At 38.1% G+C, this 21971-nt stretch overlaps 1 protein-coding gene across 1 annotated transcript; it reads right to left on the bottom strand.

Annotated features, from left to right (window-relative positions):
* Positions 1–1594: 1594 nt before the first annotated feature.
* LOC121400755 (pyruvate dehydrogenase E1 component subunit alpha, somatic form, mitochondrial-like) lies at positions 1595–18435 on the bottom strand. The gene is made up of 8 exons (XM_041584710.1): positions 18386–18435; positions 9484–9552; positions 7475–7648; positions 6227–6368; positions 3535–3746; positions 2205–2276; positions 2050–2117; positions 1595–1703 (listed from the first exon to the last, which is right to left on the bottom strand). Exons 1-8 carry the CDS (start codon positions 18395–18397, stop codon positions 1595–1597), a joined length of 858 nt encoding a protein of 285 aa, XP_041440644.1. The 5' UTR covers positions 18398–18435.
* Between the last annotated feature and the right edge of the window lie 3536 nt (positions 18436–21971).

The raw sequence follows: 21971 nt of genomic DNA on the forward strand, positions 1-21971 counted from the left end.
AAAATGTTGCAGTTTGCCAGATTTATCGCACACAATGTTTTACGTACAAAGAAAAATCACCCCAAATTTGGACATCAGAGGTCTACTGAATAGTTTGATGCCCAATATGCATAGATTTACCAAAGTATATGGTGTGTACGACCCCAAATGAAAAATGTGCATATGAATTTTCACGCTGGCCAACTAAGCTGCTGAAAAGAGAACCCCAACTGTGCGTTATGTGCCGTAAGACCCCCAAACTGTAAAAAGACCCCAGAAAACCATATATTTTTGGAAAGCATATATTCTGACGGATCAATCTAAGTAAAATAATATACCAAAGCACCAAACAGCAAAAACTATACTAAAGATACATAAGGAACAATAATGCAGGGATAAAATTGCAATAAAACCACAAAAATTGTGCAAATCAATGAAATAACAAAATAACTGCACCGACAGCGTAATTAGTGGCCAAAATCGATTATCCAATAGTCACGCTGCTGAAATAAACAGTTTTTAGGGGTAAAAAAAACACAAATTGGTGAAATGAAAAAGTAAAAAAAATAAAACGTGTATACATGTATGTACACTTCCAAGAATTGTGTGACAGTGTATAAGTGTGTATAAGTGTGTATATAAGTCCATATAAGTGTATATAAATGCATATAAGTGCATATAAGTGTAAAATGAAAAATTTAAAAAAAAAACGTTTTTTTTTGTTTGTTTTTTACACTAAAACATGTGTGTATGTGTGTATAATGTAGGTAGGTGTATGTAAGTGTGTAAAATAAAGGGCACTTACCGTTTTTGGCTGATCTGAGAGCTGGAGAAGAGAGAGAAGCTGTCTGCAGATTCACAGCAAGCAGGAAGTGTGTGGGCGTCGCTGGAACACGAGGTAAGCAGGAGGAAGCAGTGCAGCAAGGCAGACACGCGATTTGCTGTGTCTGCCTCTTTTAGGTCGGCCCTGCGACAATCCTGTCGCAGGACCGACATGACAGCCCCCCAGCCTTGTTGCCCAGGGGGCTGTCAATGCTGCTAAACCTCTGCAGAGGCGGCTAAAGCCGCTGATGCAGAGTACAGCATGTTAAACTGCAAGAACGTACAATGTACGTGCTTGGCAGTTAAAGCCCTTGCCTGCCAGAACGTACGGTGTACGTGCTTGGCAGGCAAAGGGTTAAATTATTTGCCTTCTTCGTCTTACTGTTTCCAGATTTCTTTCTAACTGAAAGCTGACCTTATCTAAAAACAAATGGTCTCGAAGGCTACAAAGTAGCCTATTCATATTCCAGTCTCCTATTCCAATCAATGCACGGTTGCTAGGGTAATTTGGACCCTAACAACCAGATTCTGGAAACTACAAACGGGAGAGCTGCTGAATAAAAAGCTAAATAACTCAAAAACCACATGCTAAAAAAAATAAAAACTAATTGTATATTATCTAAGAATATCACTTTGTACATCTAAATAAAACGTAATTTAAAGGTGAACAACCTCTTTATTATGGAGTACCGAGTATTGTAGCATTTGTGAAGTTTATTATATGACAAATGATAGTTACCATGCCTGTATTCAAAAGGGACTGAAGCAATCACACAGAGCAATTAAGGAGTACCTATAATTCCTCCACATTAGACAGGTTGTTGTTTAACATTCTGTCCTTGAGAAGGGTGATCGGATCACTTTTACTTCTTACTTCCTGAATTTCCTCTCTGATACGATAACTGGAATTAGGAAGAGAAAATGATAAAGGAAAATAGATTAGAGAGATTGCATTAGGACTAAAAGAACAGAAATGTCACAGTGTTTTTACTTACATTACTTTACCCAAAATACAAATGAAAAAACCCAAAACATAAGTTTTAAAGGGGCAGAACAGATGGGCTAGTTTTTTCTCTGCCTTGAAATGTTAATTCCAGCATCCATACTTCCCTTGCTATGGGAACAGTGTTTTAGCTGGTGCCGATTTTCACTATTACATTAGCCTCAATGCTCTCGGACTGAAAAATTCCATTAACAACTCGAGGGAAACTAGACATTCTCAAGATGCTACAATAATATTTTTCTTACCTTACACCAGGATCGCTCATGCTGTGTCCATGATAACGGTAAATCTGAAGCTCCATTAAAATTGGACCCTGAAAAATAAAGTATTAGGTTTCAAACACCACTACACAGAAAAAAAGAAGGTCTGGGTTAAAATATTCCAGGATATAATCTCTCACCTTTCCAGATCTGCAGTGATCAGCTGCAAACTTAGTGGCTTCTCGAACACACAGAACATCCATACCATCAACCTATGAAGAGAATTAGTTATTGATACGCTTTGTAGCCCAGAATAAAATGTGGATCACTAGCTACTGGAGAATTGGAGCTCAGCTCTTCTTGCCATTGACAATATGCTTTTCTGATTCTAGGTGCTTTAAATGTTTGTAACTGCTCACTTTACAGGCCTGAATTGGAGCAGCTTCAATTTCCCTACTTCTCTGCTCAAGAAATCACAAAAAAATTTTTTTATGAATAAAACAATAGGAAAAAATGTTCAGAACAAACACTACTCTCTGAATTCATGTTAAACATGGGGTATACCGCCCTTTAAGGGTCTGGCCACACAGGCAGATTTAGAGAGATTAGTCGCCAGGCGACAAGTCTCCTCTTCTTCGCGATGACTAATCTCCCCGATCTACCTTCCGCCGGCTAAAATGAAAATCACCTGGGGGCAGGCACTCGAATCGCTTTGTTTTCCGAAGTCGCCCATAATTGCCTCACGAGGAAACTTCGGGCAACTTCGGAAAACGAAGCGCTCAGAGTGCCTGCTCCTAGGTGATTTCCATTTTAGTCGGCGGAAGGCAGATCAGGGAGATTAGTCGCAGAGAAGAAGAGGAGATTTGTCGCCTGGCGACTAATCTCCCCGAATCTGCACGGGTGGCCAGACCCTAAATGGCTCAAGTGTATTTACTACACTGCCGGTGGATGAATGAACAGCCCTAAGTAAACTATGAACACTAATCTGGTAGGATAAATCAGGCTGATCCAATCAAGTGGCAGTGGTGTTTAGACTGGAACAGCCCAATTATTCCTCGTCTGTCAGCAAGTACCAACCAGGTATTAGGGACACTGTTGTTTAGATCCCAAGCACAGGACAAGGACAATAAGCTGCCAACTCAATTTGCAGGCATCATCAGATCCAGGGAAGACTCTTTGCAGAGTGCCACCCTGAGACAGGCCAGCCGATTCCAACCTACTTGCTCAGTTGTGCCTTCTTCACTAAAAGAGGCGAAATTCTGATTTAATTTCAGCCCTTGAAGTTACCAGAAGCAGCTTTTTGCTGTCTCTAGTAACTTGTAGGCTGCTGCTGCCTGAGTTTCTTAGCTTACCACATGACAGCTCTCCTGATCAGATCAGTATCATAACAAGAAGTCACTAGACCCCTGCAGCTCCCCTTCCTTTAGTATCAGTTTAGCGAGTGATTCTGGTATTATAGCTACTAGCATCCCAGTTTTGCAGTGGGTTACAGTTAAGAAGAAAGGGATTATAAGTAGAATCAGTACTTACTCGAAGACCTGGGATGTAGTCTCCTCGTTTGTAATAGTCTGTGCTTGCTGCTGCTCTCTCCACAGAGGTCCCCATGCCGTATCTGTTATTTTCACAAATAAAGATACAGGGCAGCTTCCATAAGGCAGCCATATTGTAGGTTTCAAATATCTGTCCCTGAAATACAAGGAAATAGGGAAAAATCTCAGTAAAAAATGCAATATACAAACTAATTTACTACAGTTACAGAATAGCAATATATATGAAAAAATAGTTGGTAAAAGAAATAATATAAACTGCTATTCTATATATGGTCACCGATCATAATCCAAAGAGTTTAACAACAATGACAGATGGGAGTCCATGGAAAGCCTTTCTTCCTATCAAGGTATCCTTATCCTGAATAGTGACTGAACCATGTAAAGCAATTTAAATGCAGCAATTAGGCACAATCGTAGGGAAATGCCTTCTGCTAACAGATTAAAAAAAAAAGAATCAAGAATGGAAAAATATTTACGGAATATCCCGTATGGGTTTGTAAAAATGGAAACAGCTGGTAACATCAGCTCCTGCTCATATACATAAATAAATATATATATATATATATATTCAGTAAAAAAGGTCCGCACTCTCAGGACTTAAAAATTAAATAATGTTTTATTAACAAAAGACTAACGTTTCGGCCTCTCCGAGGCCTTTCTCAAAGTAACAACAGACAATGAAAAATGCATTAAATACCCATGATGGCGGGAAAAGTTAATTGGCTGACATGCCATCCTTATCATCACAATGCATCCAATAGCATAACTCAAAATACATCAATACTAAACATAAAGAAATACTAAGAAATACAGATAATCATATCACTGTTAGATATACATCTTTAATATTCAATTCCTCAATTAAACCTATAAAACCCGTCTGACCCACGTCTAGCTCAGGAAGCAGCCAATTTCTTATCTATCATCAGTAGAAAAAAATCAATCAATAAACCATGTAGCACGCACCCTCTATCAATTTAACAGTATAACATTATTGATTATCCTACTAACTAGTAGCTATTCAAATTGCTGATTCCTTGTGCCCAATAGCAAGGGACCAAGTTAAATTCAACCATTGACATCTCAGCATCAAATAGATGATATAAAACAAACATCCCCATAGCGAGTGTAGTCCCACATTAAACCCATACACCACCAATTAGCCCATCTTCACACTATTCACCCATTTAGACAGTAGGGCCATATTAAGTGATATTATCAAAATGTGTAAATTGTGGCTGAACCATCCAGGACCCATCACTAACAGAGATAAAATGTACTATAATGTGACAGAAAACATAAAAACAACACTATTTAAAAACAATTCAGATATAACTATTCCGGAGTACCCTCCACTAGAAATCTAACCTTAATGTACGTATAGTTCAGCTCAGATTTAAAAGCAACAGATATGACCCATGTGCCCCCCCCCTCAAGTCACTGATTGGTTACTGCCTGGTAACCAGTCAGTGGAAACCAAGAGAGTTGAAAAGCAGGAAGTAGTGTTCTGGCTATTATGTTACACACCCAGTCACTCCAGCCTTTATACATTACATTTTTGCCTAACTATATTAGAAACATTTTTTATTTTGCACCGCCTATCTATTTACCCAGTTTTTAATTTTTACACAATTCCTTAGAACAAAGATTTTATTTAGGAACTTAGTCTTGTTTTATTGTATGTCCATGAGCATCTGTTTTTAACAGAACTGAAACGTGATCACGGGCACAATATGTTATGAGAAACCAAATAACTCTCCCGCTCAGAATCATGTCAGGGTGCACCAGAGGGTTATCCCAGAATTCCCCAATAATAGAAAAATCTGCTCTACCAAAATTAGCTTCAGAAGAAGTGGCTACATATAGCTGAAAAAAAAATAAACTTAAAAGGTGATGCTTAACTTGATAAACTTTATAATATATTGTTAGCGGCAAACATTAAAGGAGAACTAAACCCTTAAAAATTAATAGGACTAGAAATGCCATATTTTATATACTGAATTTATTGCACCAGCCTAAAGTTTCAGCTTGTCAATAGCAGCAATGATCCAGGACTTCAAACTCGTCACAGGGGGTCACCATCTTGGAAAGTGTCTGCGACACTCACATGCTCAGTGGGCTCTGAGCAGCTGTTGAGAAGCTAAGCTTAGGGGTCGTCACAAATTATCCAGCAGAAAATGAGGTTGGTCTGTAATCTAAGATGATGCTATAGGGCTGATTATTAAATTCTGATGCTAGTTGCACTGGTTTCTGTGCTGCCATGTAATAATTATCTGTATTAATTACTAATCAGCCTTATATTGTGACATTTCTATTCTATGTGTACTGTATATTGTGAGTGGGTCCCTAAGCTCAGTAAGTGACAGCAGCACAGAGCATGTGCAGTGAATCAGCAGAAAAGAAGATGAGGAGCTAATGGGGCATCTTTAGAGACACAGATCTTTAAAGCTAAAGGGCTGTGGTTGTCTTGGGCTGGTACAGAAGACCAAAACAAAATGTACGACATTTCTAGCTACTTCTTTAGTTAAGCTTTAGTTCTCCTTTAAAGTCACAGCTTTAATCAAACAAGAGCTAAACCTAAAGAGTTTCTGTAGTGAAAGTCTCTATGGAGGATGCCAAACCCTTATTATTTTGCTAAGAAAACAGAATTATCTAAAAAATAATAATAATACAAAACTGGAGCATACCAGTCAGCTCAGCTAAAATTTCCTTCACAGACACTCCTCGTGTGTAGGTATAGCCATGTGCTCTATAGGCAGTAATTAAGTGATCCGTGGGATTGATACCAGACTCCAGACCCACACAGCATGCTTCCTTAAAAAAAAAAAAAAATGTTAACCTGCAGTAAAAAATCTATTTTTGTCAGGCATTGCCACGTAGCACATTTGATTGTGATTTTAACAATAGAAGAGATAATATAATCCAGGGATTTATTCAAATTTCTGCAATGAAGGGCTTTCTTTAAAAACACAGATATTATCATATCTTTATAGTTTATCCATAAACTATTAGGAATTCACTAATGCAATGATTGGGTTCAGGATTCAACCAAATCCAAGGGGTCTGGCTGAACCCTGAAAATCATTTGACATTTCATTCTACAAACAAGGAAGTAAAAAAAAGTCTGACTGCGCCCTTCTCTTGAACCCTTCCTATTCCTAATTTGCATATGTAAATTAGGGTTTGGTTCATTATTCACCCAAATCTTTCACATAGGGTAAGGCCAAATCCCAATATAGTGGATAGGGTGCATCTCTATTAATTATGCCTTTTGTTGTGACAATCCCCTGTAACATCAAGCACAAGGTACTGAATTATAATTACAAAAGACAAAAAAACATATCAAAAAAATTATTAGAAGTAATTAGAAGTTGTATTTGGTAAAGGAACAGTAACATGAAAAAATTTAAAGTACTTTAATGGAACAGTGATCAAATGTACTTTTGCCCTGCAATGGTAAAACTGGTGTATTTACTTCAGAAAAACAACTACAGTTTATATAAACAAGCTGCTATGTAGCCATGGGGACAGCCATTCAAGCACAGGATACACAGTAGATAACAGATACGTTCTGTAGGGATTCTTCAGAACCTGTTATCTGCTGTGTAACCTGTGCCTTTTCTCCTTTTTCAGCTTTAATGGCTGCCCCCATGGCTACACAGGAGCTTGTTGATATAAACTATAGTAGTGTTTCTGAAGCAAATACACTAGTTGTACCAGTGCAGGGCAACAGTACATGATTTTTTCATTAGACTAATTCTTTGGTGTTTTTGTTCCTTTAAATATGACACATAGTTTCATAGCTTTCTTGGTAATGCATTTCTAGATTATAGATACCATACCTGCGTTTCATTAGTGTAAAGCACAGACTACGTGCTCTCTGCTAACACAATGTATTTACAGTAACTGCATGATCTTACCTGCCCATCATAGAGGTGGCAGAATCCTCTGATGATCTTTTGTTTGTACAGTTGATCTGATTTCAGCTCCATGCGTCGGATTGTCTGCATAGTCCTGTTATACTGGAGCCCCTCTTCTCGAGTTAGAACAGCCTCAGTGGGAGGTTCCTCTTCCAAACGATGAATGTCACATTTCTAACCAGGTTTCAAAAAGTATTCTTTAATAAATAGACAGACAGACTGATACACACACATATCAAGAGATGAAAATACAATACATTTTTGTAATTATCCAATACCTTGTCTGGGCTTACAAAATCTCCCTTTTTGTAGAGGATTGTGTGTAAAATTATCTTAGCAAGTTTGCTTTGAGGCTGTAAATTTGTTACCTGCTTGCCAAGGGCATTATCCGACAGCAACTTAGTAGCAGTTTAAAGGGGACCTAGTGCATAAAATGTAATTAAATTATGTTTTCTAAATACAATGGTTAAAAAGATATGCACTGCATTGATGATAGTTGTGCTGAGCGATGGGCTGTGTAAAATATCATGTGAAAAGCAGGCAGGAGTAGTGCAAATAAAGCAATGGTAACGTTTAGTCAGTTAATGGATGGATTTACATTACTAGCTGTGAATACTTGTGCAATTTAAAAATTCAGAAAACCAGAAATGTGTGTTTTGGTTAATTTATTTAAAGGAACAGCAACACAAAAAAAATGAAAGTGTTTTAAAGCAATGAAAATGTAGTGTAGTGTATTATATGTTGTGCTGCACTGGTAGAACTGGTGTGTTTGCTTCAGTAAGAGCAACGTTTCTCACCAACCCCTTGGATGTTGCTCCCAGTGGCCTCAAAGCAGGTGCTTATTTTTAAATTCCAGCATAAAAACCAAGTGTACTGTTAAACAGAATCTCCTGCAGGCTGTTAGTACACATAGGGGCTAGCAATAGTCAATCACAGCTCAAAATCGGCACCCCTGGGAACTTTTTACATGCTTATTGCATTTTTTACATTTGAATGTGGCAAAAGGTAAAAAAAGGTTGGGGATCCCTGGTTTATATAAACAAGCTGCTGTTTAGCCATGGAAGCTGGAAAGGGAGAAAAGTCACAGGATACCCAGCAGATTACAGATAAAGCTCTGTAGTATACAATGGAATTCTTCAGATCTTATCTGTTATCTACTGTGTATCCTGTGCTTGAATGGCTGCCCCCATGGTTACTGAGCAGCTGTTATATAAACTACAGTTGTGTTTCTGAAGCAATCACACCAGTTTACCAGGGCAGGGCAACGAAACCTCATAATATCATTCATTTAAAACACTAAATGAACATAAATTTTGGTGTTAAAGGACAAAGCAAGTCTTGGTTTGACTATTTACCCATGTGGTGCCTTTTGATGAAGTGAGTCACTAATTTCTTTGGTCTAAATTGTGCTCCCTTCACTTGATTTTCACTTTATAAAGTTGTTTGTTGCAGTAGTGATTGCAGCGGCCATGTTTCTTTCTCATTCTCTATACTTCCTTATTAAGGCAGTTCGCGTTGCTATAGCACCAGACACTATATGCGATTTGAATTACTCTTGAAGGCGGGCATTCGGGGGTTTGACGCGTACATTTGAAAGCTGAGTTCTGCGCATGCTCCAGATCCGCTGCGAACGTTGTATACACGGAATCGCGGTCTTGCTACAGAGCACTGCTTTATGGGAAATTGCACTTCAACTAGTTCGCTCTAATTTTGGAAACAAGCTTCTGCAACATGAAAACGGATGCAATCTTAGGCAATTCAGCAGTGCTGCATAACTTATTTTATTAAGGCTTTTCCTATGAGACAACATGTTTGTTGGGCTTTCCTTGTCCTTTAAGTTCAGTAATACCAGTTGCACTAGGCACTTAGTACTGCAGTTCTAGGGATCACAAGTGACCTTCTGTTACTCAATTGTTTCCCTAAAGACCATTATCTGCTACGAGAAAAACGTCCATGATTTTTTCTGTAAACGATATGCAAAAAAAGCAAATCAACAGTTCAGTTCCTACCTTAATGTCAAACGTAGCTTCTGATGCAAAATCTGCATAGTTACGGGACGCCACCATTACACGAACAGCCTTCAAAGAAAGAGACAGTGATTATTTTCTGTACCTGCAACTGTGTGCGTGAAAGTGAGCTCTTCATATTTGCGCGAGATTGCGGTGGCCCTTTAACAGAGTAGTTCTTTTGTTCAGGTTACATCTTACAATCAGCCAGGGATACCAATGCATTCCCTCTTTCTAAAATAAGGGCCTATAACAGGCAATTTAACCATTTTTCCCAATTTACGACACACAAAAAACTAAAATAAAGACAGTTTTTGCCAGCTCTGTGCTCTATATAAGTTTTGTTGAGGACCGGCAAATACATAACTACATAATACTGTAGGAGGCTGTCATAAAATATTACCTTTAACCTAGTGCTCTATAACTTTAAGGGCCTATTTATTATGCTGTGTAAACGGAATTCAATGAAAAAACAGTGTTATAAGCTATGTAACAAAAACAGTGAATTTAACAAGATGTGTTTTATTTATGCCATGCGAACACCAGATTTGCCACTGTTATTCAGACCTCTGTAAGCAAGTTCCAGCGGAAGTTGATCTGAGAAAAAGCACGTAAAAAATACACAATTTTATACCGTTTGTGAAATGTGAAGTGAATTATTCGGCCATTTTTCAACAACACAAAATAAATCTGCCCTTTAGTCTAATCCACTGGATGATGATTTACAGCACAACAAAAGTCTGGTATTTAGATTCTTTAAAATCATCTGGGTCAGTGGATTCATTTCAGAGTCATTTATGGTTCTCCGAAGAAAATAGGTACCCAATAAAATGTATAGTTTATTAGTTTATTAATTATTTGCCGTCTTCTTCTGAATCTTTCCAGCTTTCAAATTTGGGTCACTGACCCCATTTAAAAACAAATGCTCTGTATGTGCAATTTTAAATATCCATTATTAAAGTGGTAATATTTCTTGGATCGAGTGGGTTTTTTTTTTTGTTTTACAATTTATAGATCAATTGCTCCCACAAATTTGGAAGAATAGCAGCACTTTTCGTGAACAAAGAAGAATTAATGCTTCTGTGTGATACACAGACATTTTTAACTTCTCAATGTGCACAAATTATAGTTATGCTTTAATACATATCAAACATATATACACATCAAGTTCAAAACCATGAACATTTTATCTATAACAAGACCAAAGTAAACATTTCTATAACTGCCAATAACAGGCTTCAAGCGGTTGTGCATGTCCCTTTGTGACATAACATGATGACATCACAATAACTGTAATGTGTATGAAACCTTTTGCAGCCAACTGCTCTTCATTCTTAGACCGACTGAAGGTGAGTACAGACATGCTTCACATTTATGCATTTAAATGTGTTATAAAATGGCATTTTTTTCTGTAAACTGTTATAAGTAGCGCAATCTCTTCAGACCAGTTATCTTGTTATGTGTTCAATTGGTTTAATTCTCTCCGATGTACTTTTACAATTCTTTTTACAACAGAAATAATGTAGTATTTTAACTTATGGTTTATAGTTTTCACTTTTTATATTTTAACTTACAGATTATATTTTTCACTTCTTTCCTTCTAGTCCTGCGAGATTCAGAGTCTACAGAATTTTTTGATCTATTGACTATTTTTGAAGTTTTATATCAATCTATAGAAGAATTACATGAACTTTATCACTGTTAATAATATTGTTAAATTGTCCAACAACCAACAATCCCCCAAGAGGAAGAGGAAAATCTCATTTGAAAGTGAAATTGCTAACAAAACCCGAAAACTTGTCCATGATGAAGTGAAGCAAAAAACAGAAAGCAGTCGACAAGAGAATAACCAAGGTGCTCCTTTGAAGTCCCATGCAGAGGACAAAAACAAGGTGCATGAAGAGTTTTGGATCCCTGAATTGGGTCTTTCATTAAGGCAGAGAGAAAGGTTGCTAACCGGAAGAGGGATGTCCAGAGTATTTGTTGATGCTGTACAAACACTTCTAAAGAAGCAGTTTAATGCTGAAGGCTTGCAGTCTGTAGTGAAGGATCATTTCATTCCTGTGTCTGGACCATCAGTACAATTTCATGTGGATCTAAAGCACGCTCACTGCTTTATATCCTGTTACAGAAAGGGTCGTGTAGAGATTGTAGACAGCTCTCTGGGAATCCCTTCAGAACAAACCCGGAATGAGATAAGGAAACTCTACAGAAAAGTGGTTCCTGACCCTTTTAAAACAATCAAATTTGCTCATGCCGATAGACAAGATGCCGCTTCTAAGAACTGTGTGATATATTCAACTGCAAATGCTTATGAGATACTGAGCAATGGCAATGTCTGCTGTAAATATGATGAAGGAAAAATGAGGGAACATCTCTTCAAGTGTTTAGAAAAAGGAAAAATTACAGAGTTCCCCAAAATACTAAAAAAAAAGTAAGACAACAGCGGAGGAATGGTACGGCATCCACACATGTACAAGCTCTGCATGTTGTGTCAGATTAAAGCACTTAAGGAGAAAATCACTGACAAGCTTTGGAAATCACTGTCCAAATCACTGGACATCACTTTTGGAAATCGCTGTGCAAAGCTTGTGATGGAATTGAAATACTGGGAACACAAAAAAAAAAAACCCCAGAAAAGACTAGAAAGGAGAAACTTTCCCTTTAACCAGTCTGGCAGCAGCGAGTGAGCTGACAATTCTGTCAATATGGCACTTATGAACTGAACTTATGAACTGTGCTGTTGCTTTTTGCTCCTTGCCTGCCTCCGTACCCATCTACAGGAGAAAATCACCGACAAGCTTTGGAAATCACTGTCCAAATCACTGGACATCACTTTTGGAAATCACTGTGCAAAGCTTGTGATGGAAATACTGGGAACACAAAAACCCCAGAAAAGACAAGAAACATTCTCTCAATATGACACTTATGAACTGAACTTATGAACTATGCTGTAGCTTTTTGCTCATTGACTGCCTCTGTAGCCATCGACATCGAAGGAATGGCGTGACTATTTTCTTTCAAGATTTATTCCTTATTTACTGTTTTTTGTAAACCATTTACCTAAATAAACAATGAATGCTAATAAAAAGCAGGGTTTCTTGTCATTATTCACCTGTAGTCTTACAAATTTAGCAATCTTAGGGGCAGATTTTTCAAGGGTCAAATTGAGAATTCGATATTCAAATTTTCAAGTTTTTTTTATGGTCAAAACTGTCAAGTTCGACTAGGGAGTTATTCAAATTTGATTCGAGTTTTTTAAAAAAAATTCAAATTCGATTTTCAAAATTTATCATACTCTGGCCCTTTACAAACTCAAATTTGATTATTCGGCACCTAAAACCCACCAATGTTCTGTTTAGATCAACGGGAGACGTCCAGGGATCCATTTGGAGTGGTTTGCAGCCTTTCTGACATTCACGTTTATTTCAGAGAAAAAAAACCCTCACATCACAAGTTTTCGGGTCGATTCAATTCATCAGAGTTGTAAAAATTAGACTTTTTAAATTTCGACGTTCTGTGAATTGTGCAAAATGCAGAACATAGGGGTTATTTATTAAAGTCTGATTTTGTCTGTTTCAATAAATTTTTTCAGGGTTTACAATATTCATTCCAACAATGATTTCCATATATCTGTAGAAAAACATGAACATGGTACATATAACTTCCAGTTAACAGTCCTGTATTATTATTGTGTCTTAGTGTTTTATTCCTTGTGTTAGACTATAGTTAAAGGGTTGGTTCACCGTTGTTTTAACTTTAAGTATGTTATAGAATGTCTAATTCTTAGCAACTTTTCAATTGGCCTTTATTGTTTTTTTTTATATATGTAGTTTTTTAATTATATTTGTTTTGACCCATTCCAGCTTTCAAAAGTGAGTCACTGACCCTATCTAAAAACATATGCCCTGTAAGGCTACACATTTATTGTTACGGCTACTTTTTATTACTGATCTTTCTATTTAGGCTGTCGCTTATTTATTTTCCAGTCTCTTATTCAAATCAATGCATTGTTGCTAGGGTGATTTGGACCCTAGCAACTGGATTGCTGAAATTGTAAACTGGAGAGCTGCTGTATGAAAAGCTAAATAACTCAAAAACCACAAATAATAAAAAATGAAAACAAACTGCAAATTGTCTCAGAACATCACTCTCTACATCATACTAAATGTTAACTCAAGGGTGAACAACCCCTTTAAAGCACAGCCAGGGCAGCATGCTGATCAGATATCTAAATGCAGACCAGTTTCGTCCTTATTGGGGCTCATCGGTGCAATGCAGGGTTTTTCAAAATATCTAAAGTTAGAACCACTAAAAGAAAGGGGGCTGAGTTATGATTGTCAAACCAGCAATAAATTTGCTTTTGTATGATCAGATTTATTTTTATTTCCTTAGTAATGCTCCTATATGAAATGTTCCTACTTTTTGTAATTTGAAGAAAGTTTGTAATTAAAATGTACTGTTGGAGATAAAAATGCTGGCTGAGGAGAGATGTCCTTCATTCATATGCCCATAAAACATTATAATTACTGTAGCTGCACATTATGCTTTTGGAGATATGGGTCCAATGGCAGTAGGGAAAAAGATTCAAAATACAAATCTGCTTCTTGCTGTTATAAACTTTGTGACTAACTACAATGTGATCTGATTGGCTATAATAGAACAAGACAAGACAAATTACAACAGGTTTGAAATCTTTTTAGCTTTTTGTTTTTGTCACTTTGCTTTCTGATCTGCATTTACACCAGGGGTGTCCAACCTGCGGCCCCGAGGGCTGCATGAGGCCCAGTATGGATATGAATGCAGCCCAGCATGAAATGGTCGGGTCATTTAGCAAAGGATATGGCCTCCCAGACCTAATAGACCTGCCTCCTGCCACTACTTGGTACCCGACATTGGCAATTCATCTTGTTCCTGTTGCACTCTGGTTGTGCACATGTCTGACTTGTGCTCTTAACACTCCTTTTTTGTGCATTGCAAAAACATGCATTACATACATTTGCTTCACATTGTATGTAGAAGGAGAGAGAAAAGGAAGAGAAGGGTAAAAAAAGAGAAAAAAATGAAGAAATAAATGTATGGAAATACTGAGAAAATGAGAGTGAAATAACACTTTGTGCTCTCTAAGTCCAGACACATTAACCACCTCAGTCTGTCGTCTTGTTAGGAACAGGCTTACTATGCCAGGTTGTAACAATGTGTTGACCTATGTAGTATGGAGGTGGGGGACTCTGCCCATTGCCCAGTTAGTAATAATAACATAATAATAAGTCTATTTAATATCCAGGTGTCCCATATTCCAGTGTATAGCTCCATCTTGTTATCCAACTGGTATTATAGTTCTTTTCTGTGTATTTTCTTTAATTTTACAAATCAAAAGTGTGTATTTTATGTGCGGCCCCAGACAATTTTTATTTTTCCAATGTGGCCCAGGGAAGCCAAAAGGTTGGACACCCCTGATTTACACAGATTAAAAAACTGCAGATTTGCAAACCTCACAATCAGACCCACTTCCCTTTACCTGAAAAGCTCAAATATTTGGCTAAAGCCAGAGACAAAAAGACCAAACACGGGGTTCATTACCAACAATTGTGGGCAGTTATATTGTACAAAACTATTACTTTGGTCTCCCTGTTAAGGAATGATGGCTCTGGACATAGCTCTGATATTCTTTGAAATCCCACACACAATAAGTGCGTCAGCAGATGGAATTAATTATCTGGACATCCAATCTATGATCTGATGATCTGACAGAAGCCCTTGTGAGCATCTGTGAAAAGCAGATTATGTTGCAAATTTCTAGGCATCAGTATAATGTCACAGAGGGTAAAAAATCTGATAAAAACACTTAAAAGGGGAACAGACGCCCCAAAAAAATGATTCCAAATCATATTATCATGTAAGTCAAGCAAAATTAACTTTAATTACACTGTATAAATTATTTGAATCTTGTTTCCTTCAGTCTGGGAATTCATAATTATAACAAGCAGGCAGGAGCCATTTTGTGAACACTGTTATTAAGACAAGCCTTGCATCATCTCAGAATCTTGTTTGTGCACCAGAATGGGGGACCTGATGTCCAATGCACTGGCTACAAAATTAAACAGTGGTTATGAGAACTGGGGGAATGTGGGGAAAGCAGAGACATCTAGAAAGTGCTGAATGGAAAATCAAAGTAATTGTCTGCCCGCCTCTCTATGCCTACGGCATTATCAGAGGGGCAGGCAATATTTGATTGACAGCAGAGATTTTTAAATGAGTTTACAACAGCTATGAACACATTAACTAAAAAAAAGAATTTGGATTTAATTTTGAAAATGACATTTATTATACAGCTTTTTATGGCTGGGTTCAAGTTAATCATAAGCTCAACTACAAGCCACCCCAACATAGGAGAATCCAACTATTTCTTGTTTGTTTCTGCTCCTGAGTTCTGCAGTCTAACCAGACACAGTTCTGTACAATCACCCACAGGTCTAATGGGCATGCTCCAAATGATGAGCCAAACACAGAATGGCCTTGTTAATTGCACAAGCCTGCAGCAATGGCTACATGATGCATAAGCAGACAAAATTGTCAAACCTGCCTGACCAATAAACTGCTAGATATTTATAATACTGTATATAACTATTGGTCGGGATACCATACATAACAAAAATTGTATGATCAACTTAATTTGAAAGATGGCTACAATTGCCATCTCACACAAATTGGCTAATGATTTACACTTGGGTGCGATTTAGATCCGCCTGCAATAACCACTTCCAAATCTCTTGATTAAAACCAGGGTCTGTGTGTGTCAGTGCCAATTAGATTTATAAGTTATAGAGGGAAAGAACCCCTTATTAACCAATATATTAAATTAACATTCCCTAGTTAGGGTTAAATTTCAATTTCCTTGGTGATCCCCCAATGCCCCAACAATAACTAACAACACTAACAATTAATTAACCATAAATTAGTGTGATAAATTAAACCTCCTTCAATAAATTCAGGTATTTAAGGTGCAAGTGCTCAAATAAATAAACAGTCCCTTAGACTTCAATCCTTAATTGTAAAGCTAGTGCTTATAATAATCATTGATCCACAATGAATTAGTACAATTAATTACGGTACCCTCCTTTATTAAATTGAGGTATCTAAAGTGCCTATACTCCAATCAATTAATGCTGCATTGAAATCCAACATTTAATTCTAAAGTTACTTGTGTTAATAAAATTACAAGATAAATTCACAACATAAATTATCAACAAGCTCATTTCATTTAAATGTTAAGAAAATGAAATATATAGATGGTGGAGTTGTCCTACAGAAATGATCTTGTCTTTTTGCTATCTATGGGACAGCACAAAGATGGAGATGTCAGCAATACCTGGGACTGTGGTCTTGTTTATTAATCTATTGGAGAGGACTAACTTGTCTAAAAAACACAAATCTCAGGATGCTTAGAGAGAAGAGAGATTGAGAGAGATTGCTGAGAAAGGAGAAATGAACGAGCATAAACTACAACCACCCACAATTCGCTTGAGTAGCATAAAATCCGGAGTTAAGAAAATGTTTTTTAAAAAATCCCAATAATCATCTAAAATACACGTCATACTGCACAGAAACTTGTGTAGACTGCAGCATGTTTTAAATCACATGCACATTTGTCAAGCATTTAACATGTGTCAGGTTTCAGCATACTGAGGTGCCAACTATAAATACGGGCCTTGGACCAAAATGAAAAACAAACTTCAATTTTTACATCTTTTTTGCGGTCCCATCGCTACACGACGCATAAAACACAAAATGTTCTACTTTCTTGTTCAGCATAGGTCTGCAACAAAAGAATAGTGTAGTGTGAAAACCATCTGACCAGTGTGTTCAGGTCCTAGCCCTTTCCTGTGTCAGAGAATGTGAAGGAAGAGTAAATCAAAAACAAAAAAATTGAGAGAGACCTACTGTTTAGTAAAGAAGTAGCCCAAGTAATATTTAAAATTAAAAAATCTTTATTAGGACATGCATTAGGCTAATTAATTTTAAATATTACTTGGGCCACTTCTTTAATAAACAGTAGGGGGCTGATTCACTAACTTCGAGTGAAGGATTCGAAGTAAAAAAACTCGCCTGAGTAGAATGATTTGAATAGATTGAGCGCAAAAACGCTGCGACTATTCGCCATTCGATAGTCGAAGTACTGGATCGAGCGCAAAAACGCTGCGACTATTTGCCCATTCGATAGTTAAAGTACTGTCTCTTTTAAAAATACTTCGACTGCCTACTTCGCCACCTAAAACCTACCGAATTGCTTTAAAAGCCTATGGGAAAGTCCCATAGGCTGGTTTTCCACGTTTTTGATAGAATAAAAAGGCATTCGATGGAATGAAAATCCTTCGAGCGAATATTCGATCGAGCGCCTATTCGCCTGGCGAATATTCGCCAATTCGACTATTCGCCAGCGCGTAAATTCGCCCGAATTGCCTATTCGATTCTATTCGTTTCTATTCACCAGTCGAATTTCGAGGGATTTAACCCCTCGAAATTCGACCCTTGATGAATTTGCCCCTAAGTCTCTCCTGATTTTTTGATTTACGCTACTAAACGATGAATAACCCTCGGACTGGAGGTTTTCTGGGATGTGACCACTGTGTATACATTTTTTGACACAAATTGGTTTCATAATTTTTTGCACCAAAGGTAGAACTACACACCACAGAAAAATTGCAAAGAAAATCAGAGCCCTATTCTTGGGTAAGGCTAATGCCACAATGGGTGTTTTGGGAAATACCACACACACGGGTGCCTTCAATCTGTCTGCCACCTGAGAACTTTAATGGCTGTCATCTTCCACATGAGCATGGTGACTGCAGGAATGTGCAGAAGCAACCTGATTTGGCCTGGTCTCTGCTTGCACAGGACATACCATGTTGGGCATTGGCCTAATTACTGAGGGCAGCTTGGATTTCCTGGAAACAGTGTGTAATAGATTTTATAAACAACACAGGTCTTTCCTTACCTCATTAGCAGCCCCCTAAAGCCATCGCATAGCCAGGACAATAAAAACAGAAAGAGATCATAAGAAAAAAAAAATACAAAATGCACACAAAGTATACAATTCTATATTACAAGCAATTTGCACATATGTTAGGAAAATTCAGTAATTAGAGAAAGGAAAACCAGACAGGCAAGCAAGGTATAGGGTGCCCCATGCAAATCACATACAATTCCACCCATTCTTGGCTTTTAGATGTGTTTTAGTTTTCCTTCACTACACTGTGGCAACTGAAAAATTTAAGTTGCAATGAAGAAAGTGACAATGATATTCAGACCACATCCCCCGAAAATTGCATTGGTTACACTGCTACATTGCTGCCAACAAATGATAGTGAACTGCCTTTAACCCTTTTACAAAATAAGTCACAAAAGATCACTTCCCGTTATAAAAGTATGCACCCGGGTCTAACCGAAGCCGTTTTGCCATTCTGTGGGGCCTTTGCACTGTGGTAAACCTCAATTAAGCTTTTTCTCTAATAAATAAGCCACAAAAAGGTATGGGTCCTGGTTCTTCATCTTGCTCACTGCCCCAGACAGTCCTCTTCGCGTCTCTCTATGCTGCGTCTTTCCTTGGAAGTTTTTCATTCAAACATCATATCTTGCTGTCTCCTCATTTCTTCCTTTTCTTACATTGCCCCATTCTTCTACAACCATCTTTTTTTTTGGGCTAGGAAATACTTATTATTTTGATATATCATTGGCCTAAAGCCTGTTTTCAATACACAGAGACCCCAAGTTCAGAGGAGAAAAACAGAAATTAAACACTTTGGATTTCAGTAAGTAAAAGCTACTGTTTTTTTATAGAGAGAAAAAAATGGAATTTTTTTTAAAAATATGGATTAAATTTAAATAATGGAGTTCTAGTGGAGAGACCCAGCCTTTCCGTAATTCTGAGGCTTTCTGGGATAATGGGTTCCTTGGATATGGACCCCAATACCTGTTATCTGTAGAAAAGTAAGATTTGGGCTTAAGTGCCTGCTCTAAATTTCTCTGGCTCCCCCCAGTGAAGAGGGCTCCAGCCAGTAAAAATGCGATGGCCAGGTAAAATGCAGGTGCATGTTTGTTTGCCTTTTGGTCAAATTATTGATCTTATTCTAAAAGCCCCAGGCTGAAAGTCCGGTTTGGAAATTAGGACTTGGTTCAAGAGCCTGTTGTGTCCAAGATTAATGTCAACTAAAGAAGGGATTCCTGTTTTTGAAGGATCTTTGCCTGTGGAAGGTTGAATGGTCTAAAAAATGCCAAAAAATCATGGCTCAGAGAAAACCAATCCAAATACACTCTTGTTTTTTCTAACTAATAGACTATATTAAAGGGAACCGTTCACCTCCAAACACTTTTTGAAATTTCCTTCATACTTTTTCCATTATTTATTATTTACTTTTTTTTTCCAAATTAATTGTGAAGTTGAGTTGAAATCCATTTCCTCACAGCCATTCTGGAGTATACAACTATTGTATCAATTCTAACAGCTGCCTGTAGAATCCCAGGGTTCTGCTTCAAGCAGGGACAAGATTAAATGTATTCAATTTAAGACAGTTTTACAGAGTCAGGACCCCCTTAAGCAAACAAAAACAAATGTTTGGTGCAAGGCCACTCCGGTGCACCACGAATAGATCAGACCGAAAGATAAATAAAAAATTGAAACCTTTTTGTACAAAACCATCTTCTTGCTGAACACATTTCGTGTCACTGGGCACTTGGTCATTAGGCCATAGCTTTTAGCCTATAACTAGTGTCCCAGTTGACATGCAACGCGTCAGGCAAAAAGCCTATTTTGTACATAAAGGTTTCCCAACTTTAATTTATCCTTTCGTCTGATCTATTTGTGGGTGTACTTGGAGTGGCCTTGCCAAGCAAACCTTGTTTTGTTTTCTTATGGTTTTTTCCGCCCCTGAGCTGAAGGGCCCTGGGGGCAAAGCACTGGGCCACTGATCTATTTTGGGGTGAGTTACTTCTAACAACGCTATGTTTTGAGGCTTTAACTGTACTTATTCCAGGACCCCCCTTCCCCAAGCCTGGTTAAAGAAGGTGAAAATGGACGTTTCACTTCAAATTAATAAGGAAAAAACTGTTGAACCACTAGGGGCAGATTTTTCAAAAGTCCCGAAGTTCCCGGATTAAAACAACTTCGAACCTTCCGAATTAAAAAAAGACCATCGAATGGAGTCCTAAAGTTTTTTGGGGTCCAAGTGGGACGAATTAATGCACGATCATATTTTGGATTCAAAAGTTTTTTTAACTTCGAGCCTTCGATTCTCCCACACTCCCCCAATTGCTCTCCATATAGGTTTTAGGAGGTCCCCCATCGGCCTTAAAACCAGCACTTTCGGCAGCTTTTTAAGGGTGGCGATGGTCGAGTCAAAGTTTTTAAAGAGACAGTACTTTTTTTTCAAAAAACCATTTCGATCTTCGAACCTTCACGTTTTTTTTTCAATTCCGATTCGAGGTTGGACTATTAATCGTCGCAGTACCTCCAGAAAATGACTTTTGCTTTCAAAAGTTTTTTACTTCAAAAATTCCACTTCGACATTTGGATAAATCTGCCCAAAGGGATCGATCAGAAAAGACACTAGTTGTTAGACTTGAGTTCAAATGCAGCCCCAGTAACAACCACAATAGAGCCAACAGCACAGTCCTAATCTAACTCCAGTCCGCACGTATGTAGTAAACGTATGATTTGGCTTCCCTTAGCATACAGTTTGTCACTAGGTTATTCCATGTTTCCAGTCAGATTGGCTTTGTTCCTATGTCCTTGCAATGTACTCACAGTGACAGGCTTCTGGGCTGGGCCTTTCAATGCACACGGGACAGCAGAGACAGCATCTTCTGCATGGACAGCCGCTCAGCCAATACTATGGCCTCACTGTTCTAAACACAGTTTTGACATGTCAACTGACACCCTAACGGCCCTCATAACCCAATCGGCGGCGCAATAACCTTCCCCCAGAAGCCAAAACCAGGCAGCAAGCCGGCGCACCCAATAAGCGTCATGGATTAGCGCCAGTGGGTTTTGCGCCTGCCACTGCGTGGAGGAAGAACGCTTTCCCACGTCACTCCGTAGAATTAGCGTGCAGCGGGAGAGCAGTCTCAATGCAGGTAGGCGGAGGTCCCTCGGATGCCCCGCCCTCACACTGGTTGCCCCTGCGACCGAAACTCGAGAGAAGCGGGCCTCATAGGCCCGAGTCTATGTAAACCAAAACGGTCCAAATCGGGCGCAAACTTCTGTTGGTTTTGTGCAGCTCCCCATTGGTACCGCCCACCAATTGGTAAGGGAACAAATTTTGGCATTTGGTTGGCTAAAATTTGATCCACACACAACACACACTGATTTAATGCTAATTTTCTATGCGAAGAGAGTGAAAAAGTGATGGACTTTGAGCATGGAGTTCCCTAGGTTAATACTCTAAATAAGTTTAGTTGTTTAAAATGGGGTTGTTTCAACTTCAAACCATTAC

The sequence above is a fragment of the Xenopus laevis genome, chromosome 2S, assembly GCF_017654675.1.
Source record: "Xenopus laevis strain J_2021 chromosome 2S, Xenopus_laevis_v10.1, whole genome shotgun sequence".
Lineage (NCBI taxonomy): Eukaryota > Metazoa > Chordata > Amphibia > Anura > Pipidae > Xenopus > Xenopus laevis.